This window comes from Triturus cristatus, chromosome 4_1, assembly GCF_964204655.1.
Source record: "Triturus cristatus chromosome 4_1, aTriCri1.1, whole genome shotgun sequence".
Taxonomy (NCBI): domain Eukaryota; kingdom Metazoa; phylum Chordata; class Amphibia; order Caudata; family Salamandridae; genus Triturus; species Triturus cristatus.
The window spans coordinates 605,214,385-605,239,251 of NC_140585.1; the positions used below are offsets into that span (position 1 = coordinate 605,214,385).

Sequence of the window (24,867 nt, forward strand, 5' to 3'; positions counted from 1 at the left end):
CAAGCACTCGGGGCCCGGAAAACCATGGTTCTGACATGAAAAACAAAGTGTCATCAGCGTAGAGCGCTATCCTATCCGAGCACTCCGGAGACCAATCCAGACCCCGTATGCCCGCATTCAGACGGACCCACGCCGCCAGAGGTTCGATAGCCAGTGCGAACAGCAATGGAGAAAGCGGACAGCCCTGCCGCGTGCCTCTCCTAATGGGGAAGGAGGCCGAGAATTGACGGAAATTCCCCCGGCATGCAGGACAGCCATTCAGATTTGGAGACGAGTGGTCCGACAGATGGGATGGTGGGGCAAATTCACCAGGGCTACGCCTCTGTGGCACGGCACACACCTCCGGCCAGTTGCAGCTTTAGCCGGTTTTCGGAGGTGGGATGACATCGGGATTTCGGTGCTCGGAGATGTTATGAGGGGATCCACTCTCAAATCTTTTCAGCAACTACAGGCTGATTTCAACCTCCATAAAATGCAATTTCATAGGTATTTGGAACTTCGACATGCTATATCCCCTCTGATAAGGGATCTCGCGGGTCTCCCGGAATTTCACCAGCTGGAAGGCCGGCTGCTCATGGGGGAATTGGGGGCCCACAAGATCCGTCAAATTTATCAAACATTGACTACACACTCCACAACCACTCTACACCGGACCCGGGCAGCGTGGGAGGCTGATGTACCCACGCTGACAGACGATGACTAAGCCGAGGCACTGGCTAGCCCTAGATATTCTGCGGTCTCTGCCCGCTACCGGCTGATCCAGTTCAAATACCTCCACAGGGTCTACTATACCCGTCTCCGTCTATACAGGATGGAGGCGGTGCAGTCCCCTATGTGCCTACGCTGTGGCTCCTAAGAGGGGTCGTTTCTCCACACGGTGTGGACCTGCGCGGCTCTGCAACACTTCTGGGTGGGCATAAATTCCTGTTTGGGGCGGGTACTGGCTTGGCGCATTCCTGCCGACCTTCGTTTGGTCATCCTACACAGTCAAACCAGTGAATCACATACTCGTACAAGAGCTCGACAAAAGCGTTCACCTGAAGAATTTCAATTTGAAAAGGTGTCCTCATTGAAAACTGCTGTTGTTGTGGACTATACGTCACACTTGCGAATGGTCAAGATTTCATCCATGCAAAACTTCAGAGAGGTTGTTCAGACTGTTCTACAGATATCAAAATCAGTGTGCACCTTGCAAGAATGGTACATTGTCTCCGACAGTTATATTGAACTATCTGTCGAAGAAAGTGAGAGAATCAGACAAATGTCTACAAGTGAAACAACTGACCTTGCCTGCATTTAAAGTTCGACACCCATACCTGTGCAACTTGATAAATTCTGGTCATCAACATCGAACAAGATGAGCTTGGAGACGTTAACTCGCCAAAACATTGCCGATTGTAAATGAGGAGCTGGTTCCTGCAGAGATATATTCAAAAGGTACAGGCCATATTGTTCAAGAAATTAACAGCAAATTGGAGGAAGCTGACCTATGTGTTGTGTCACATGTTAAGTGAGCTGTTCGAAATGGTTCCAATCGAGTCATTGTACTGTCAAATGACACAGATATTATTATTGTGCTACTTAGATTTTTTGCAATGTTTCTTAGTCAAAGATTGTAAGAGTTATGGATACGTTATGGAAGGCGAGAAAAGACATTTAATCCCGTTTCATATTCTGTACAAGAAACTTGACCCAGAGATGCCCAGTGTTCTTATCAAGGCACATATTCCTACAAGTGATGACACTATGAGCAAAACTGGAACCAAGCTCGTCGGTTTGATTCCCGATCCTGTGAAGTTTCTGAAAGGATTTGCTGAGAAAGAAGAATAGGACTTTAAAGACGTAGAGAAATACCTTGTGCGTGTGTGGTAAATGAGTTCTGACCGTCACACATTTGATGATCTACGGTAAAGTGAGTTAAAGAGATCAGTTCCCCTAATTGACTTTCCACTGATGTCATATTCTTTGCGTGGACACATTAAAAGAGATTTCTACTTGATCAGAAGATGTGTAAATGTTTTGGATCATGCATATGTAGAGAAATATCCATGTGAATTTGTTTGGGAAGATATTGATGGGATGCTAAAACCTACGAAATTTCTAAAGCCTCTAACCACAGAACTTACACTTACATGTACTTGCAAAACCTGTGCTACAGAAAGAGGTCTCTGTCGATATGCTCTTCTCAAATGTTCAACATTCTGGAAATGTATCACGAGCGATTGCCAAAACAAATATATGAACTATAAAAATGTTTCTAACACAGGAGTGATCAACATTATTTTTTTTCATATTCTGATCATATACATTGTTTGGTGTATACATAAAAGGATTCAAACCCATTATTATTTGTTTAATTTCTATACGTCTCTTCTTCCTCTATTACAGCGCCATTTTGGAAAAGGGCGGAAGGGTTGCTCTAAGGAGTTCTTTTCTGTCTCTTTAAGACTACTTGACCCCCAAAACCTATGTTTTGACACCAAAATGAAGTATATAGGTCTCATGGTTCCTGAAATATTACATCACTGTAACACATTCTCCATTTTTAAAAATGTTGATCAGAAAACTTCGGTGTGGATCAGCAATGTCTACCCAAGCTAAGTTACTTCTCTAATGATCCAAAAACACAAATCAAAAATGTATATCTCTGGACAAAAATTGCAGTGTGGGTTGAGACATGGCAGGTATGCATTGAATAGTGTGGATTCATGCTGAGCAAAACTAGTCACAGGGACAAAGGGGATCTTGAGCAGTAAAGACAGCTCTGAGGGAACAGCCACAATCCTCAGACAGACACATACATACATAATTCTACAAAGAAATAATGCTCCTGGGAGTGGTGGTAAAACCATGATGCACTCTAATTTTATGAATTTCACTTCAAAACATCCTACAGTCAACATGTTGAAAAAATGGTGCTGCAAATGCCATCGTTCACCCCCCAATTTGAATTCAAAAGTATCCTCTGCAGTGGGTTGGTAATGCATTATACAATATGGTGGTGGTATTAAAACATTCCAGGGCCGCTTTACACCTATCACTCTATCCATTGCTAATCTCAATGAAGAGAAAGTTTTTTCTTAAGTATTTATTGCTCCTCATATCTTTTTTTTTTTAATTATTTTATTTATAAACAGTTGGCATGGTCAAGACATGAGATTATAAAAATTACATTTTAGGCATTGCACATACATCTGGTGCACAGCTAGACACACAGCACAATTATATAAACATCTAAGACTCAGGGAGGATTTTCCCCTACCGCCTGACGCAACAGTATAATACACACAAATCCTTTCGTTACAGTGTTGAGGAGCCCCCCGGTGAATGATGTTGGACCCTCGAGTGTGTGGGAGGGCTGTAATGGCTTCTGTCTGGGGCCATGGGGGAGTTTTCCATTTGTCAAAGATTGGTGGTAAAGGGTTCCCAGATGTCACAGGGCGAGCCCGTGGAGACATCAGGTCCCAGTAGTTGGAAATTGTTTGCGACAATATATAATGTCTGTGATCCAGTCTTGGGCTTGTGGCGCCTGTGCTCTTCCCCAGTTCATTGCAATTCTTCTGGTTGTGAGAAGGAGCATTACAGCTATTAGTTTACAGGAATCACTAGGCATGTCCTTTACATAGCCCAGAAGTCCCAATAGTGGAGACGGGGACATTGGTATGTTTGTAATTTTCTCTATTATGCAGAAGATCTCCACCCAGTAGGCAGCAATTGCAGGGCACTGCCAGGCGAATTAAGTCCGCCTGAGGTGAGTGACAGCATGGGCAGTGGCAATCCAGGCATAGCCCCATCCGATGTACTTGTATGAGAGTTTGGTATATGCTGTGCAGAATTTTGAAATGAATAGGTCGTAATCTGTAGTTGGGAGATAGCATCTCAAGCTGACCACAGCTGAGGCCCACTGGGTCCCAGTTAGGGGTAGGGCAAGGTCTTCTCCCCAAGACTCTCGGGCTGGTGTGGACACCACTGGCACAGTGCGCTGCATGTGGTTGTTTAGGGATGTTATCAGCTTCTGAGGCAAGGGTGTCGTGTATATATGATCTAACAGTATGAGTGTCTTCGCAGGAGCTGGGAAGGTGTCGTGAAGCGCCTGGCATGTCGTGCGCAGTTAGTAATACAAAAAGACGTCTATTGATGCTCTTATAGCGGTAGCTGGTGTTGGCAGGGCAAGGAACTGGCCTTCAGGGTAGAGATCTGCAAAGGTATGAATGTTTAGCTTGCTGGCGCGGCTGATTGCGCCTTTATCGTGCAGAGGCGGTAGCAGGGGGTGCTTCGCCACTGAAACGGATGGGGCGTAGAGTTGTGTTAGTCTTGCACGTCGTGCCATCCAGGTCCATGCTTAATGCATACACTGCGGAGTGTCTCTCCCTGAGGCAGGCGGTTTATATGGAAGAAATAACACCGTAGATAGTGGCCACGGGGAGGTCTTGTCTGTCTCAACCAGGACGTGTGGCTGAAAAGGTGTGGGGTGAGCCTAGTAGTGTAAGAAATGTGCCTGGGCACACATCGCTCCTCATATCTTGGCTGCACCATGATACACAAGGGTACATCAACATCTTTAAAAGCCTTCCTTTCACGCTGTGGTTAACATTCATACGGGTGTTCTTACCCTAATATGGGTATCTGCAGGGCAGACCCGAAGCTGCCTTTTATTTATTTATTTATTTTGAGATTTGTAAAGCGCCTGGTGACCCGAAGGCATCCCCGCGCTATAATACTGTAAAATCCAGGACGGGCGAAAACCAGGAACTATTTGGGGAAGAGGAGGGTTTTGAGTTTTTTGCGGAAAAGTGTGTGGCTGGGTTCCAGACGCAGCAGACGAGGAAGTGCGTTCCATGTGGAGGAGGCCTTAACCGAGAAGCGGCGTCCACCGGTGCGCGACTTCTTGAATCTTGGGACTGTGGCCAGATGTTCGTTGTCCGAGCGGAGGTTTCTGTGGGCTTTATAAGGTGTAATCATATCTTTGAGGGTGGCAGGTCCAACCCCATTGATGAGTTTGTGCGTGATGCACATGGCCTTAAACTCCACTCGCTGGCGGACCGGAAGCCAGTGCAGAGATTTGAGGGCCGGTGTGGTATGGGCTCTGGGGGGGAAGGTTGAGAATGAGTCTCGCCGCGGCATTTTGTACGCGCTGAAGTTTGGTCAGGGTGGTTTCAGGAGCCCCGAAGTATGCGGCGTTGCCGTAGTCCAGGCGTGCTAATATGAGCCCTTGCACCAGAAGTTTCCTGGACAGGGGGGGGCAGGAGGGGGAGGATCTTCCGAATTGAGCGGAGAAGACCAAAGCATGTCCCCGCGGTCTTGACTGCCTGGGTCTTCAAGGAAAGGTCCTGCTCCAACCAGAAGCCCAGTGTTTTAATTTCTGTCTTGGGCGTGGGGATGTCACCGAAGGAGTCTGGCCAGGCTGAGGGAGGGACAGAAGACCATTTGTTGCCCAGCAGCATGATTTCTGTTTTTGTCCCGTTCAGCTTCAGCGAGGATTCGCACATCCAGGTATGTATGTCTTGCAGGCAGTTGAGTAAGATTACAGGGTTCTTGTCCAACTGGGACAGGGAGACGACGAGTTGTGTGTCGTCGGCATAATTGACTATTTTTATCCCATAGCGGGTAACCACGTCCTCCAGCGGGGCCATATAGACATTAAACAGGGTGGGACTGAGCGAGGACCCCTGGGGCACACCACGCGGGAGGGGGTCTGATCGGGAGTTACCGTCCCACACCTGAAATGAACGTCCCGTGAGGAAGGATTTGATCCAGGCATGTGCGGCTCCCACAATTCCTGCCTTGGCCAGGCGGTGGAGGAGGACACGGTGGTCCACCGTGTCGAATGCGGCACTGAGGTCCAGGAGGATCACTGCCACTGATCCTCCTGAATCCAGGATGCACCTAGTCTCCTCGATGACGGAGAGGAGTGCGATGTCTGTGCCGTGCCCTGGCCGGAATCCGGTTTGTGACTGACGTAGTATTTTATTCGTCTCGAGGAATTGGGAGAGTTGCACATTGACCAATTTCTCCGCCACCTTGCTGAAACAGGGAAGGAGCGAAATGGGTCTATAGTTGGCCAAATCGTCCGGGTTTAGGTTGGACTTTTTCAGCAGGGCCTTGACGACTGCGCCCTTCCAGGAGGAGGGCACTATGCCTTGGGCCAGAGATGTGTTTATCAGATCCCTAATGGTAGGTGAGGTGCTGGGAGAAACAGTTTTTAAGAATCTGACGGGTGCTGGGTCCAGGGGGGATCCACTTCTCATTTTAGCCAGCGTGGTAGTGACCTCATCGAGGGAGACTTCTCTAAAGGAGGACAGCCGCGGGCTGGTAGAGTGGGCGTCTAACTCCACCGGGATGGGGGGGCTGATTGGGGGGAGGGATTCCAAGATCCGCGTGATTTTGGAGTCAAAGAATGAGGCTAAATCCTTACATCTGTCCGGCGGGGGGGGAGAGGCTGCGGGAGCTGAGGGAATGTTAAGTAGTTCCTTAACTATCAGGAAGGATTCCTTAGTAGAATTGGCCGCGTTTTTAATTCTATTGTCGTAAAAGGTGGACTTGGCTAGTTTGATGGCCGATTTATAGCGTCTTACTGCTATGTTATAGGTGTCTTTTTTACTATGTAGCCAGTCTTTCCTCCACAATCTTTCCGCTTTTTTACATTCTTTGCGGAGGTCACGGAGTTCCGGGGTGTACCACGAGGCATGACCTATTGACCTGTCTTTGATCTCCCGATTTTTTAGGGGAATGAGGCTATCAAGGGAGGAGGAGAGCCAGCCTCTTACTTGGGTGTCAGCCTCGGACGGGTCAGCCGAAAGGCTCGGGGTAGAAGAGTCCAGAGCTGTAGCCCAGTCCCCTGTTGAGAGTTTGGCCCACGATCTGTCCTTGGAGAAGGTGGGGGCTTTATGGGGTTTCTTGATAGCCCCAGGAATGTTGAAAGTGATAACAAAATGGTCCGTCCATGGGAGAGGTTGGGAGTTGGTAAATTGGAGGGAAGGGATGTTCGAAAACACTGGGTCGAGGAGGTGTCCTTTGACATGTGTTGGACCTGAATTGGCAAGAAGAAGGCCATGGGAAGCCAGGTCGCAGATAAGATCGGCGGCGCCTGTGTCCAACGGGTCATCGAAGTGAATGTTGAGGTCTCCTGTTAGGAGAAAGTTTGATGAGAGGTGGGCTGAAGAGGAAACAATTTCCAAAAGAGAAGCTGCGAAGGGGGCGAAGTGGCCGGGAGGCCGGTACACCAGAAGGCCTGAGAGGGAACTGGTCGGAGTAAGCTGAAGGGTGAAGAGACAGCTCTCTGAGTCCGGGGTTGTCATTGTGTTAATACGGCTGGCGAGGTGGTCCCTGAAAATGATAGCAATTCCACCTCCTCTTCCTAAAGGGCGTGGTTGGGACAAGATGAGAAAGCCGGGGGGGGAGAGCCAATACCATATCGGAATTGGAATGCCCCGTGATCCAGGTTTCTGTCAAGAAGAGTATGTCCAGGTCTAGATCGTCAATCAGGTGATTTATATGCAGAGCATGCTTCGGAAGCGATCTGCAATTGATTGTCGCCATTTTGATGACCGGCGGTGGGACCGGGGATTTAGGGAGGTGTAGCTTCGTCGGTTTGCAAATGGTGCAGCTGACGTAGGGGGTGTTAGGATCTTGCAGGACGTGGCATGCGCTGGTTTTTCGGGGTCTGAGGCTAAGTAGCTCCTTGCGGGAGTAACTCAACTTTGTAGTTGGAGGGACCGGCATGGAGTCTGGCCCTAGGCCCGGTCGTGCGCGGACGGGCGCAGATGGGCTTGCCTTAGGCGCTCCCGCTGCGCTCGTCCGCTGCGCGTCCTGTGGTTGCACATCTTTATGGGTAGGAAAAGGGGCGTGGCCTCAATGTGGGCGTGGCCTCACTTCCTCGCCAACAATGGCGGTGCAATGTTGTTTTTCGAGCGTTTGGTCGGTGCAGCGAAGGAGTCGCTGTTCAGGCGCGTCTCTGACCCGCTGAAGGAGATAACAGCCGGGTGAGTGCCCAGTTAAAATACAGGACTAAAGGGCGACACACAAGTGAAAGTACAAATTTTAAAAAGTGGACGTCTCCCGGCTTCCGCCTCAGGAGATTTAGCAGTTTCTGGTTAGTTGGCGCTGATGGCAGCGCTTAAATACTGTGGCGGGTGGGCGTGGCCTCAATGTGGGCGTGGCCTCACTTCCTCGCCAACAATGGCGGGGCAATGTTGTTTTTCGAGCGTTTGGTCGGTGCAGCGAAGGAGTCGCTGTTCAGGCGCGTCTCTGACCCGCTGAAGGAGATAACAGCCGGGTGAGTGCCCAGTTAAAATACAGGACTAAAGGGTGACACACAAGTGAAAATACAAATTTTAAAAAGTGGACGTCTCCCGGCTTCCGCCTCAGGAGATTTAGCAGTTTCTGGTTAGTTGGCGCTGATGGCAGCGCTTAAATACTGTGGCGGGTGGGCGTGGCCTCAATGTGGGCAAGAAAGAAAGACAAGCTACTATACTTATCTATATGTACTTCCAGATAGTGCATTTGCATCCAGTACTGCAAACATTACCAGTGCCTTACTAAGAATTCTCGCTGTGTTTATTCCACTATTATACATTTATACTCACAGACATTACACAGAAATACAGACATTATTTATGCAAGACGAGCAGAGATCACCAGGTGATAAATGCTAGCAGCTAGCCTTACATCATACACCCAAAAGCCTACCCGTGCAACGGCGCCGCCTAAAAAATGTCCGATTTTATAACAGACGAAAACCAGAATGCCCTAATCTATGATGTGACAAATATTTATTCAAAAAACAGATTAACTAAACATACCATGCCTTGTTGCATAGTTTAGCAGCATTTTATCATTCTATTGCTGTGCCAAACAAATGTCTGCAGGGTTTGAGGAAACTACCTTTTCCCTCAGGACTCAATACTAGTATTTCAGATCAACTCATATGACCTTAGCCTTCCAGACACCGTGTATTACTGGACTACTGTGCCACGATTTCGCTGTATTAGTGCGTTAAGTGCAGTGGCACCGGGGTCCAGAGGTATGAATGCTCTCGTGCACTTCCATTGTTACTGCCTTTTACAACCCAATTGGAGGTCCAGGAGCCCATTTTTCATGCTAACACTGGGCCAATGGCACACTTGCTAAGACCATATCGCAGCTTTAAGTGTTCAGACATTTGTGCAGTGTTTTTTGTAACCGCATCATTGAGTGCAAGTCCTTATTTACTATTTGCAAAGGCCACACTAAATGTTACTGAAGCATAACCGTGAGACCCGGCTATCGATGCATAACCTTAAAAGCCACGTTCTGCTCTGCAGTTTAGGAAGCGCGATGAAGTAAAAGATAAAAAACCAATACCCAAAACAGGTGACAGCGAGGACTAGCTCCGTTTCCTGTGGATAATTCAATTGTCCCATTCACCAGACATTTCATAAATGAGCCCGCTCCCGCTGAGCCGTGCATACTTACAGGTTATAAAGCATGTCCGCCATGTTGCTGCGGTAGTACAGGGCATTTCTATAGGCGCTCTCAGCTTCGGGAATCTTGCCCTGGCTTTTGAGAACATTTCCAAGGTTACCCCACGCTGCAAAAAACACAGCAGAGTATTAGGTTGAAATACACTCATTATAAATAAACAGACAAAAAATAGACATCTTAACATGCGGAGGTTTCAGGACAGCTAAGACACATGATAGTGAGAGTTCAATTTTACAAGCATGACGACTGAAAAAAGTAATGTATTTCATAGACGTGATCCTGTAAAATGTTTCACTACAACACGCAATCAATGAAAAGCTTAGTGTGAAAACGATACGCAGAATTTGACCAAGCAGAAATTGACAGGAGAAGTGGACTATAGGAGTACCACTGATTTATTCGTCACTGACAGAAACAAAAATAGCAAAGGGAATCATAAAATGACCTCATGTCAATATTAAAAATGTATTAGAAAAGGAAATACTAACAAAGGCGAAAATTGAAGCCAATGGTTCTTCAAAAATTCATGAGGGGCGAGTGTGAGGACAAAAGTCATTTCACCATCTGTCCCAGGCACGCATGCGGTATGGACAGATCCCCCATCAGTGATGTGAAGATCCATACTGAAGTATCTTAATACAGTGGCTTGAAAATCTGACTACTACTCGTATCATAAATGCACATCCAGGACAAGATGAAGAAAGAAAAAACTGTGCCAGGTGAAAATATACAATACATCAGGTTCCCATAAACCTGAGGAGGTAATGACATAAGAGCATCATGGCTTAGCATTTTCCTTATTTATTTTCTGCGACATTGTAGCTTAGAATGATGAAAACAAACTTCAAGAACAGGGGAAAAAAATGACTCATTCAAACGAGTCTTTGGTGTGAGTGAACACTTCTAACTCTGCACATAAATGCTACTGTAAAAATTAACTTGAACATACATTCCAGAAACGAAAGCAGCGTTCATACCTACCCCATCTTTTTCGTGCTAACTTTACAAAGTGCACCACCCCCATAAAGGTGCCTCAAATTAGACCACAAAAACCATCTTAAATAATCACAATAAGAGGCAAAACCAACATTCAAGCCAAATTGGAGGATCTCAGTGACTGGTGTCCATTACATATCCAAAGCATCGACACAATGTTGCTAATACTTGATCCAGCCTCTGTGCACAAGGAATATCGAATAAGAATAAGGTTTCTGACAAAGCCAAGTTTCATCCTAAAACTCATGTAAAGAACCTGCTGAGACACACTCAAGTTTATTACACCTTACAAAAGATACACATCACTTCTTGTCAACCAAGAGAAGACCTTTTTTAAAGCTCAAAGCCACAGAATTGGGCATGTTCAGTCTGTACTGTCAAACAACGGGTACTAACAGAGGCTCATGTTGCCGCCTATCAGATGTCCTGAAATGACACTTGTCAGTCTAACAAAGCAGCTGCAGCCTCTCTTGTACACTTACCCTGGCTCTCTATGATTCACTGAACGTTTTTTTTACAGAGAAAATTATGGCCATCAAAGACAGTATTCCTCAAACCTCAAGTCCTCTCCTTTCTGTTCCAAGCCCCAACACTATCGATTCATTTAGCAGTTTCCCCCCCATCACCCCAGAATTGTTCCAGGAATTACTGGTAAGAGTAAAATCTGGTGCTCCATCTGACAGATGCCCTCCTTATATCCTGAAAGACTGCCTTGCAGTTATCCCGGCCCCTGCCTGTACCCTTCTAAACAACTCTTTGGCCACTGGATTAGTTCCCCTTGCATTTAAAGAAGCGATTGTAATACCTCTCCTGAAGAAACCTGGTGCAGATCCGACCTGCAATGCAAATTACCGCCCAATTTCCCTTCTTCCCTTTTTGCTAAGGTGCTGGAGGCTCATGTTGCCAACTGCTTGTCCAATTTTATAGAGACATCTAACTGCCTTGATCCACATCAGGCGGGCTTTCGCCCAGCCCATTCAACTGAGGCGGTGGTAGTGGCAGTATTGGACACCCTTAGGGACTGCGCAGACAATCGCATTCCACAGGCCCTGGTGCTCCTGGATTTGTCAGCCGCATTCGACACGGTCGATCATACCATCTTGATCGACCGTGTCTCTCAGGCTGGCATCCGGGGCACGGCAGCCGGTTGGCTGAGGTCCTTTCTAGTAAATCGTTCCCAGGCAGTCCACCTGGGTAACCTAGCGGGCACTAAGCAGGCCATTACTTGCGGTGTACCCCAGGGTTCGTCACTGTCACCCCTCCTGTTTAACCTCTATATCTCCCCCCTTTAATCCAAGCTCTTCGAGATAAACAGGTAACGGTGCTGAACTACGCGGATGACCTACAGCTCCTATTCACAATTGACAACTCAGATACGTCCATCTCCTTCTTCCAATCAATAATGAGGTTCATCCAAGCTTGGATGAACGAAAATCATCTGAAATTGAACCCAGGGAAAACCGAGCTGGTCCTGACGGGGGACAGCGCTAAATACTGGGGCCCACAGTATTGGCCAACAGAAATGGGTCAAGCTCCGATCCCTTCATCTTCGGCAAAGACGCTTGGTATCACCCTAAACAGTGACCTCTCTTTAAAAACGCAAGTAGGCCAGGTGATATCCAAGTGCCTCTTTCAAATGAGAAAAATCCGGAAGGTTCGCCGTCTTTTGACCCACGAAGCCCTGATACAGGTGGTGATCGCAACCGTGATTTCCCACATAGACTACGCTAACTCGATATATCTGGGCCTCCCCCAGTTCCTTCTGAAACGACTTCAGATGGTGCAGAATCAGGCAGCAAAACTGATTTTGAACCAGCCTAGATGGCATTCTGCCACCCCTCTTTTGAAAGATCTTCACTGGCTCCCGGTCGCCCTACGCTGTACCTTCAAAGTCAGTTGTATGATTTTTAAAGCGCTCCACTGTAAAAGCCCCACCTTCATCACAAAACTCATTATAAAGTATGCCCCGTCCCGTAGCCTTCGCTCAGCCCAACAATGCCTTTTACAAATCCCATCCTTTAAACGTAAACGCTCGGGTGGCTGCAGATTTGGCACCTTGGCACCCCGTCTGTGGAATGCCCTCCCCCTTGCGATCCGGCTATGCCCCAACCTCATATCATTCAGGAAATCCCTAAAGACCTGGCTATATCAACAAGCCTACTACTAACTCCGCTGGCTTCCTACTCTGACTGTTCTCTGTCTCTACAGCGCCAGGAAACCAATCGGTGTCAGTGCGCTATACAAATCATTGTTAACATAACATAACATAACCCTGAATTTGGGAAAGTACAGCCTGAACTATTGCAAATGCTAGTCGAATAATCCTGAGACACATTGTGGATGCTGCTGACTCAGTTTACAGCCCCAAAATGGACTTAATAATTGTCATAGAGCCTGAAATAGCCCGAGCTCTACAAGGAGATCCAGACTGTCCTGAGGTCATCCAAAATGTAATAATGGTCCGCTTCTAAAGACTATGGTTCCATGAAGAAAGCCAGCAAAAATAAGTCTTGGGATATCCGAAAAGAGGGTTGGCCAAACTTGAGAGCAGTGGCTTCCAGGCAAACAATAAAAAATGTATATCTACTACATGACGCTCCAAGTAGATAGGACTGCTTCTAGAAAGACCACATTACAGTTGAGGAATCTGGTGTCCACCAAGTCAAGTGACTCAAAGGGCTGAGACTCAGGATAATCATTTCACTGTCGAATGGGCCATAAGGAATTTTGTGAGCAGTCCTGATGCAAGAACTTTGCCTACTCAAAAAATTACAAAATGTTTGCATAAAGGCTTTAGAAGATGTACACAGAAAATTCAATATAAACAAAGACAAACAAATGGAAAACCCCATACTGAAGTTACACTGCAGAAACCCCAGTGTTTCTCATATGATTTTAACGTGGAGGCATGAGTGGATAGATGGACTACGCCATTTCCTTAGAGATGGCCAGTCTCTTTAGACACTCCGGCTCAGCCTCCTCAATGGAAGTTGAACTGAAGGCTGAAATTACCTCCATGTGGATTCTAGAAGAGGGTGATATTGGTACTTTCACGCCACAGTGGTAATTTGCCTCTTGACTGGGAACTAAGCCCTGCATGACCAACAGCACAGCAGAAGCGGTACTGTTAGTGCTGGTAGGTCCATGCCCAAGCCCTAGGGAATGAGGCAAAAGAGAGGAAAAGCATACAAAAGCCAAACCAGCCACTTCGTTGCTATGTCAACTACCATTGTGTGCTTGAGAGTCTGGACAACAGCAGCATAACCCTGGAAGATGGTTATCCCAGTGTGATGCAATTATGGCCTTGAATGGGAAGCCTAACTATCAGCAGATCTGCAGGCGCATGTCATGTGGTGTGCGAGGGATTGAGAAAAGAAAACTATTCAATTTCATTTGTTTCCTCATACATTGGCTTTCCCCTCGATAAGAGATACAGTTCTTGCTCTGCTCAGAGCCTCATTCAGCATGCCAAGTCTGCTGACACACTGAACTTCGTTTCATGCCGCCTCTTGACATGCATAAATGTCTGCATATAGTCTTTTTATATTGGAACATATCTCTCACGGTCTTGAACATCCCTGCTGGTTTTTTGTGGTTTGAGAACCAATATTCAGCACTCTAGTGCAAATACCCTGAAACACCTAGGTTTATGGGGTAGTATGGCATAGACTATGTAGCTTAACCTACTCTGGCACCTAGAATGTTACTAGGTTAGAGAGAACAGGGAGGGAGAACGTTGGGGTGAGAATGCCAGTTGGCAGCCAACTGCTGTTGGATGTAGTGTATGTATTAAAGGCTGCACTTACCTTCATTGCAACGGTTTCTTACCTTATTTGAACATCATATATCTGGCGGCGCAGGATGGGACACTAAGTTAGAAGTGGATAACACCTCAACAAGGCGGTGGATGTTTCCAGATGCTGTTCAGCTTTGTTCAGGTTGGTGTGCGGTGAGAAGCGGCTTTGTGAGGATCTCGAGACCTGCTTAGGGGTCTGAAGCATGAGTACCTCCAGAGTGCTGATTGTGGCACTCATCCATAAGTTTGTCACGTTAAAGCTCGCATCCGACCCACTGGTTTGAAGAGGAGAGAGCAGACTACTCTGCTGCAGGCCCCTATGGCGTGTGATCACGAAGTTGCGCGCCCACTTGTCCTAGCATAAATGACTGGGTCCCTACGGCTAGCAAGATTGGGAGCACAGTGTAACGTCCTCTTCGTCCCCAGGCTCCCTGGTGTAAATGAACGATTCTGTTGCTGTTTTTCCTCCCAGTTGTGGCGTTCTTTTCTCTTTCGCCAAGAAAGATGGTGAGTCATGCGCTTTCAGCGTGCAAGGTTGTGAGCGCAGGGGAACGTCCTCTTCCCCCCCTAGGTCCCGGGTGTAGGAAAGAGGAGAGTCTCGCGCAAACAGGGTGTGTACAACAGTGCTAATTGGTAAAGTGTCAAAAGACAGGGTATGTTGAGTCGTAGGTTTCACCGGCTCAATAATCTGTGACTAGAATGCTTCAATAGAGATACAGAGCTGGAGGTTTAGTGGTCATATTGGATTGGTGACCTCTTCTTGCATGATTAACAATGACATGATTAACAATGACATGCACATCAAATTGAAGGTTTTGGTGTTGTCCCGTTGAATTGGAGCAATATTATTCTAGAACTATATACAAATACACACTTTCTTTTTTTACATGTGGTTATCTTGTTTAACAACACTACTATTTTGCTGTTATTAAGTATTCGCGGTGACACACACACACACACACACACACACACACCTCCCCTCGTTTCTACAGTAAGGTGCCGAACGTTACGGACAAGTAGGAGGTGACTGAGGTGTGTTATGTTGTGTTACTGATTTATAAAGCATGCAGCAACCCAACAGAGTCTCCAGGAGCTGGACAGGGCGGCAGGCAGACCCATGAGACTGCTAAACAATATCCCCAAGGTAAAGACTCAGGCTTGGCAGCTAGGTGTGTGAGGTAAAGGCTCAAAAACACTCACAAGAAAGGTAGAACCAGAAGCTAGGGTACAGAAGAAGCTAGAACCAAGTTTCAAGGGTACATGCCACAGGTGTGGACTTGAGGGTCATAGAGCCAATGATAAATCTTGTCCTGCGTCGTCACAAGTGTGCAATTCCTGTGGAATCAGGGGACATTTCAGTAGATGTTGCAGGAATTAGAATAGGAAAGTAGATAGGAATAGGAATCAAGAAACATGTCAAGAGATAGTGCTACAAATAGGAGACGCAAACAAGTGGTTTTCCTCTGAATTTGTGTTTATTGATGGTAAACAAGTTTCAATGAAATTTAATTCATGCCCTCGTATTACCATCATATCCAATCAGATTTCTAAAAGACGGTTGGCAGAAGTAAAGAAGCTGGAGCCGATGGACAAGTGCCTGGAGGTTATGGAGGGTTTAGAATTGAATAGCTGGGATACTTCATAGCTGACATATGCATAAGTGGGAAGACCACGTCTGGGAAAATGTACGTGTCAATCAATCACGTGTTTGTTAAGTGTGACTACCCACCAGTAAGGGTCTCAAGGCGCTGGGGGAAGAGGGGAGGTGCAGGTTCCAGTCCATTAAGGTGGGGGTCTGTCGAAGAGCCAAGTTTTGAGGTTTCTTGTGAAGATGGGGAGAGATGTTGTCTCTCTGAGGTGGAGCGGTAGGGCGTTCCAGGCTCTGGCCGCAAGGAAGGAGAAGGAGCGGCCTCCCGATCTGGTCTTTTTGGTGTGGGGAACCACAGAGTAGGAGAGCTGGGCTGATCGTAGGGTTCTTTGGGGTGCGTGGAAGTTGAGTCGGCTGTTCAGGTATGCTGGTCCGGTGTTGAGGGGACTTTGTGTGCGTGGGTGAGGATCTTGAAGGTGATTCTAGTCTCGATGGGGAGCCAGTGGAATGTGTGCAGATGCTGGGAGATGTGGCAGTGTCTTGGCAGGTTGAGGACCAGTCTTGCGGTGGCGTTCTGGATGCTTTGTAGCTTGCGGGTGAGGTTTTTGTTTATTCCGGCATAAAGTGCTTTGCCATAGTCGAGTCTGCTGGTGACGAGGGCGTGAGTGATGGTTTTTCTGTGCTCGAGGGGATCCATTTAAAGGTCTTACGTAGGAGGCAGAGGGTGTGGAAGCAGGAGGATGCGACGGAGTTGATCTGGCGGTCTATTTTGAGCTCGGAGTCCAGGATGATTACCCAGGTTTCGTGCGTGGTCCGTGGGGGTGCGTGGGCTTCCGAGGGCAGGGGGCCACCAGTTGTCCTTAAAGGCGTCGGGTTGTCGGCCCATGAGGAGCACTTCAGTTCTGTCGGTGTTGAGTTGTAGGCAGCTGCTTTTCATCCATTTGGTGACAGCTTCCATGCCTTCTTGAAAGATGTGTTAGGCTGCGTTGGGTTCGCTGGATAGGGAGAGAATGAGTTGGGTGTCGTCTGCATATGAAACAATTTTGAGTCCGTAGTTTCTGATGATGGGGGTGAGCGGAGCCATGTAGCCGTTGAAGAGCGTTGGGCTGAGGGAGGACCCCTCTGGGACTCCGCAGGTGGTTGGTGTAGGGTCCGAGAGGAAAGGAGGAAGTCTGACCCGTTGCGTTCTGCCGGAGATCAAAGAGCAGATCCAGTCGAGGGCCTTGTCCCGGATCCCTGCGTCGTGGAGTCTGCATATTAGGGTGTGGTGGGAGACTATGTCGAAGGCCGCTGAGAGGTCCATGAGGATGAGGGATACTGTTTCTCCACTGTCCAGTAGGGATTGGATGTCGTCTGTTGCGGCGAGGAGGGAGGTTTCTTTGCTGTGGTTTTTTCTGAAGCCGGACTAGGATGAGCCGAGGATGTTGTGCTCTTCGATGAAGGTGGCGAGTTGCCTGTTGATGGCTTTCTCAATTACTTTCGCTGGGAACAAGAGTAGCAAGATGGGTCTGTAGTTTTTTAGGTCGGTGGGATCTGCCGAGGGCTTCTTCAGGAGGGGGTTGGTCTCGGCGTGCTTCTAGTCGTCGGGGAAGGAGGCGTTCACCAGGGAGTGGTTGATGGTGTGGCGGAGCATGGGTGTGATGGTGTCGGCGGCTCTGTTGAAGATGTGGTGAGGGCAGGGGTCCACTGGGGCCCCGGAGTGGATTGACATCGTCTTCAGTGCGTCTTCGGTGGTGAGGGCTGTCCAGCTGTCAATCGTTGGCTTCAGGGTGTCGGGGTGGCTGTTGATGGTTCAGTGTGTTGGTTATCTTCATTGAAGTTGTCGTAGATGTTCTTGATTTTGTGGTGGAAGAAGGTTCTGAGTTTGTTGCAGAGGTCTTGTGAGGGAGGAACGTCAGTAGACTCGCTGATGGGTTGGGCGAACTCCTTGATGATGTTGAAGAGTTCTTTGCTGTTGTGTGCATGTGTGGAGATTCTGTCTTCGATCGCGGTTTTCCTTGTGTTTCTGATGAGTTGGTGGTGGGCGTTGGTGGCTGCGTGCCATGTCAGGGTGATGACCTGTTAGGGTGGGCTCATCAGAGAGAATTAGGGGTGAGTCTACATCCCAACAAAAGTCCACAGGTGCAGGTGGATGAAGTCAATAGTGACCATAACAAGTAAGTGAAGGAATTTGAGTGTTTGTTTCAGAATAAACTGGGAAGATTACAAGGGTACAAGTAAAGAATCAGACTTCAAGTGAATGCTAAACTATCAGATGCCAAAGTCAGGAGAATGCCTATACACATGCAATCTGCAGTAGCAGGTGAATAAGGAGGATTGTGTCAATGTGGTGTAATTGAACCGGTTGAGGCAACTGAATGGTTGGCTTCCTTAGTAGTGGCATGCAAAGGGAATGGAGACATTGCCTATGTATGGATTTGCATGCTCTCAACAAAGAAGAGACAGTGGACAAATTTCTGTTACCTAACATCGAAGAAATGGTTACAACATTTTCTGGGGCAAAAAGTGTTACCACTCTTGATTTTGTCTCAGTCTATAATCAGATGGAACTTGATGACAACTCAAGATCTCGCAGCATTTATAATGCCGTTTGGAGTATATAGTTTGTAGAGAATGCTGTTTGGCTTAATCTCTGCTGCTGCAGTTTTCCAAAGGATCATGGTGGGGATCTTGAAAGGCTTACCTGGAGTAAAGTGTTATCAGGACGACATTCTTATCTACGGAGTCACTAATTCTGAACATGATCATCGGGTGAGGAAGGTGCTCAGCAAACTGCAAGATGTAGAACCTACACTAAAGGCTGAAAAGTGAAAGTTTGGTGTTGCTGAAGTGAGTTATCTAGAAAATCAGATTGCAGGAACGGGAATCAAACCACATACGGAACTGGTGGACATAATTAGATCTCTTGAAGAATCAAAATCGAAAGAGGAATTGTTAACTTTTCCTGGCATTGTGGAAAATTATAGTAGATTCATCAAAGACTTTGCCAGCAAAATGTTCAACATGAGGAAACTACTAAAAAAAGGACAGTTTGTGTGGGATAGTTTGTGCAAAGCGGAGTTTGTGAGAGTTAAACAAGAATGAATTAATGCACCTTCTCTTCAGGCCTATGATCCAGAGAAAGACATTAAGGTGATGTGTGATACCAGTGCAAAGGGTTTGAGGGCTATTCTCATTCAAACCCAAGTTGGTAAGGAGAATTTAATTGCCTGTGTCTCACGGACCCCGAGGGATGCAGAAGGTAATTATTCCATTACTGAAAAGGAAACGCTTGCAGTACATTGGGCCATCAATAGATTCAAACAGTTTTTGTGGGGAATCAAATTCACTGTTCAAATGGATCATAAGCCACTAGTAGAAGTATTTACAAAGAAGGGGTTTGATTCAATATCTTCATTTATTAGGAGATGGAGTGTTTGAGCTACGTGCCCCTGACGGGGATTTATGAGGCCTTTAAGGCCTACTATACTGATCTCTATCGCCCCTCCCAGGTTCCCTCCTCCGGTGTCCTTGCGGGAATTCTTGGCCCCTACACAGCTTCCTAGGCTGGCACCGCTTGAGCGGGCGAACCTTGGCACTAGTCCAGGAAATTCGTGATACCATTACAGCTGTGGCCTTCGGTAAGACTCCTGGGCCGGATCACCTCCTGGCTGAGTTTATAAGTCCTTTGGGGAAGAGTTGGCTCCACAACTCCTCCAGCTCTATGAGGTACGTTGGCTGCCGGATCCCTCCCAGCCACAATGCGTGACGCCTCCATAGCTTCACTGCTTAAGCTGGATAAAAACCCTTTGGACTTCGCATTTTATCGCCCTATTGCTATCATGAACGTGGAATATAAGATCTGGCCAGGAGCAGCTCTAGAAGTGTCCAATCGATGCTTCCACGTTTAATCTATAGTGACCAGAATGGATTGTATTATGGAAAGGACTACCTCTCTGTGTTCGTCGGCTGTTTCGGGTCCTGAAGGCGGAAAAGACCCACTGATCTAGGGCAGTGGCGCTGGACATCTGTAAGGCCTTTGACTCCCTCAGCTGGGATTATCTTTCTACGGTCTTTATCTTTCTACGGTCTTGCGGAGTTCCACCTTCGCCCCTACATTACTAAACTTATCCAGCTCCTCTATACCTTCTCTACAGCTCAGACCCACTTTGGCGGTGGCGATATAAGGACCCTTCACAGTTGGGCGTGGCACCCACTAGGGTTGGCTTCTTTCGTCCTTGCTCTTTGCCATGACTATGGAGCTATTGGCTTCTCGGGCGAAGGTGGAAGGGCTAGGCTGGAGCATTCCCTTTCATGACGGGGCTCACGTGGCTTCCCTTTATGCAGATGATGGCATGCTCTATCTGCGAGATGTGGACTCTGACCTTTCCATGGTTGCTTCCCTCCTGGCTGACTTTGGAGATGTGTTGAGACTTTTGGTCAGTTGGAATAAATCCTGTCTGTTCCCACTGGTTTGGGAATTTGGACCCCGGGTGGTAGATCTGGGGAATTGGAAGCCAATTAATTGGGAACACGCTTCTGTCCGCTACTTGGGGATCAATGTATATCACAAGAGCTCGGACTTTTTACAGGGGAATGTGATTGAAGCAGTGGCCTCTATTGACTCATCCATCCCATTCTGGACATCGCCTCCCCTATCGGTCTTAGGCGGTGGAGCAATTTTCAAAATGATCATCCTACCCAGTCTCCTTCATAATTTTGGGGACCTTTCCCTCCCTCGTTCATTGTTTTGGGACTTGCATGCCTTACCTGCATGGATCAAGCAGGCGGGTAGCTATCGTGAAGCGCCAGCTCCCTCCGGTGCAGGGGGGCCTTGGGGCACCTAACTTGGAATACCATTATCTGGCGGCCCAACAGTAGTGGCTCTCTATTGGTTGGCTGGCCGCTAATTGGCAGATACAGGGACATATTGCCCCTATTCCAAGGGCACTTCTCCTCCATCTTCTTCACACCCGGACTAAGGTTCCCCTAGACTTGCCTGTTCTCTAGAGGGTTGAAATGATGTGCATTAGGCATGCTCTCCGTCTCACTAAGTACGTCCTTCCATATGCCCCGGCAGTCCCATTGCTTGGGCTTCCCCAGCTGGAGAGCCGCCTCACAAGGAGCCTTTTCCGGAGTTGGGAGGAGGCCGGTAATACTTAGTTGGGAGACATTCACACCAAAGGGCAGTTACTGCCTTTCAAGGCGCTGGTGGAGCAGTTAGCCCTATTTGAGGGACAGTTTCTTCTTTACGCTTCCCTCTGAGGAGTGTTGAAGGACACCTGGGGTAACAAGGGCCCTATACCGGGCCCTATACCGAACACCCACCAACTCCTGCAAACACTGCACACTATGACTGGGGGCTGTAAAATAATTACCTTGCTTACTAGGGTTCTCCTTTAGGCTCTACTGCAGTCCTTGAGGGAGACATGGGAGGGAGAGTTTGGTAGACCAATCTGGGCATGGGAGAGGGTGCTTGCATATCGAAGACAGATGCCCTGTATGCCCGCCTTATGCTCATCAAATTCTTTATACTTCATTGAGCATACCTCTACACGCAGCGGACTGCACAGAAATTTCCTGGTGCCTCCGATCTTTGTCCTCGATGTAGTGCCTGAGCAGCAGATCTGAAACACCTTGTCTGGGATTGCACATACCTACATGCCTATTGGCTCAGTTTTCACACAGCTTGAGTGCATCACGGGCATCCAAAACCTTTCCTCATGGGAGGCAGGTGCCTTGGCCATCTTGTCTAGACCCGGAACCGAAGAGCTGCTACTCGTTTGCTTGAGTTGGCCCTATATTAGCTAAGACAGCCATGACATCCCTCTGGAAGTCATGCGCTATTCCCACCTCAGCTTAGTGGTTGGTGCTATTCACCAAGTGGACAAAAGCCGAAGCTGTGGCGCTGCATAGGCAGGATGCACAAGGCGTTCGTTGGCACTTGGTGGCCCCGGGTTGGGAGGCCTTTTTGCTCTCTAAATTACTCAACCCGCAGCCAAAGTCCCCATCAGCCTCTAATGCCCCATCCACTTCAGGACAATTGCTTATCACTGATACCCTCCATCCCACCTCTCCCCCACTGAACCACCTCCTACCCCCACCTCCCATCAGGGCGTTCGTCCCCACTTCACATATATGAGTAGTGCCCCTTCCTGGGCCCCTGTCACCACCCCCATCCCTGGGGTGCTGCATCTAGCCCTTTCTTTATCCTTTTCTAGGGTACATGGCCCACAGGCCTTGCGGGGGAATGGCCTGGTTGGGATGCTTTCCCATATTTGCTCCATTGTGCATCTATGCTTCTCTTGTTTAGACTCTGTGATCATCACCATTGCATATTTGTACTGGTTTGCGTTTATTCTGCTGTATTATTTTGCTTTGTTTAAATCCACAACAAAACCTTAACAAAAGACGTGTTTAAAAGCACAGAAAGGCAAGATTTAACTGTGCTACCCTCAGTAATCTGTCTGCCCTGCAAGTCTCTTGGTCATCTGATGTATGGGTTTATCAGTACTTTATGTGCATTTGTATAAAGCACAACTCACCCAGAATGGTATCCTGGCGCTGCTGGGCATTGCTTGATTTTAAGGATGCACTGCTGCACACAGCTGCTTGTTCAAGTGGAGAGTTTCTTTAAGAAGCCCCATGGTGTCACCAGACACTGAAACCCAAAAGACTATTTTTGAAGTTTTTCTAGCATTAGTCCAATAGATAAGTCACACCTTCCTATTCAGCTACTGTGTGTCAGTATGATTGTGTTCTGATTGTAACATTTTTGCCTTTCACAATAGAATTGCATTCTACCATAGCTGGCCACGCAAACTGTGGAAAACTTGGATGTTTCGCACTCCCATTTCTGTGAAATCTCAGTAAAATATCTGATTTTAGCACCACTAAAGAGCATTGCCAAGAGCCAACAGATTTAATACTCATATTTCCTATTACATTAGAAATCAATTATTGTGTCACGATCACATATCTGTAGTGAACAACAAAGATGATATTATACCTCGAATTGTATTAAAAAAAAAAAATTAAAAAATCTTGCATTCTTTTTATACAAGGCTCGATATGTGCCCAGGTCTTTCACTTATTGTTAATCAGATAATTTGACAAAACCACAATAGTGCCTTCTGGCTACCTCGGCCCTGGAAAGAAAAATCCTGTTGTGCATCCATAAATTATTTAAACCTGAAGGACACACAAATCACCACCCCTCACGGTTTGGAGGTTATGTGAGATCCGAGCTGTGGACTCAAACTGGAAATGGTAGATTGGTCTCTAGAACGTCGATCATTGAAGGGCGCATCTGCTCTGTAAACAGCTAAGAGTGCACAGCTACTTGACAGTTTTTTGGCTTCGCACACAAAGATGCTTCTGTTGCCATGTACTCCAACAAACCTTGCTCATGCACGCTTTACTGTGCAGAGACAGGGTGAAATGTCAGTCTGGGCCTCCACCTTCTTCACACTGCAGCCCCTGGACCATAGCCATCATGCACATACAGAATCTGTACCTTAAAACTCCCCTCCAAGGAGCATAACGATAGAACACAGTTTCTGAATTTACATGGGATGGAACTTTCCTTTCATTAACCCTAACTCAATTTTAAAAGTCTAAAATTTATCATCACCCCAAGATTCACTTTATAAAAAAGTACGACTTTTTGAGAACAATATATATATATATATATATATATCATTTAAAGGAGTGCGGCCCAGAAGGAGGTTGAACGTTTTAAATATCCGTAAGGTCCTGGTATAATTTATTTTGTTAATGAAACCTGCCTTACTTGCCATTTTCTTAATACTTATAAGCCTTCATTACAAACTCTGTCCCCAATCAAGCCATTGTCTTCTAAATGTGCACAACTCTTACACTGCTGCTCTTCCGATAATCGCTGGAGCTGCCACCTACTTGACAACTTTATACTGCCTCGTTCTCTCCTACTACTAGTAAACAAAAAAGTTGCCTCCAAGCCTAACACTTCCAGGGCTGGGATGTGGGTTTTGCCCCTTACACACGAATCTGTGCCACATCCAGGAAGAGTGCATTTGTGTTTACCGGAATAATGGCACATATCACAACATGCATTTCGTGCGCTGCGCGGTACAGCGCAGACGACATGGTGACTCTTTCAATGTTCCGTCGTCTCACATGCACAAAGTCCTGTGGTAGGAAATTTCCACTCTTACAAGTTAACATGTAATTCCACCATGCTATATTTCACGTTGTACAGCATAAGACCTTCCCAGCATGTAGATGGGTAAGTAGGTTTGCACATAGTATTCAATTTTAAACTAGACCAGACAAAATGGTTCCTATCACCTTTCTAAAAGGTATGTCTGCCTTGTCAGGATTTATTAGGCGCTGCTTTAAACCTAGCCTCAGACTAAATGGATAAATGAAAGAGTGCTGTAACACCTGGAATAACCTGGGTTTTTTTACGTTGGATGTTTCATACATTAACATTTCTCATGCCTTTTAGTCAGATTAATTTATTGTACATTTTATTTCAAATTCTAGTTTCTAAAAGGCTGCTGTTCTAACTATTTTGTTTTAATTGAGATACATTTCTCAAAGAAACGAATCTCTAATATCCCCTTTAATAAACGGGTTACTCTCCCTGCTCAGGTTCATGATTTTGCATTGCTCAGCACTCTTTTCGATGATGACGGCACCAAAGTAAATGCTATATGGTCACAACTACGCAGCCTGTGTCTTCAGAGGCTTCGGCCAGTGGTTCGTTGTTCTAAAAACGCTCAAACTCATGTATGTGATGGAGCCATCGACCAGCGGCCCCAGATAAGCCATGAGCGTTCTTAGCAACTACTGTTGCATTTAAGGTGATTTATCATCAACATGCCTCAAAGCCATCAGTGGGGCTCATGAAGGTGAAAAATAGGCACTTTGGAACTTTTGGGCGGAAAAATATGCTTTAAGCTTAACTTTACAAGTAGTGCAAAATCACTGACTCGAGAATGGCCTGCTTCTCTATCTGCTTTGATTGGACATCAGTCCTCATTATTATGACACCAGAGCCTCT

At 47.0% G+C, this 24,867-nt stretch overlaps 1 protein-coding gene across 1 annotated transcript in view; it reads right to left on the reverse strand.

Moving 5' to 3' along the window:
• The window catches only part of TMTC2 (transmembrane O-mannosyltransferase targeting cadherins 2), a 624,329-nt gene that overhangs the window by 271,985 nt on the left and 327,477 nt on the right, over positions 1-24,867 (reverse strand). The window contains exon 4 of the mRNA XM_085652968.1: positions 9,454-9,568. Within this exon, the coding sequence (XP_085509094.1) occupies positions 9,454-9,568 (115 nt within the window). The remainder of the gene's footprint in view (positions 1-9,453; positions 9,569-24,867) is intronic.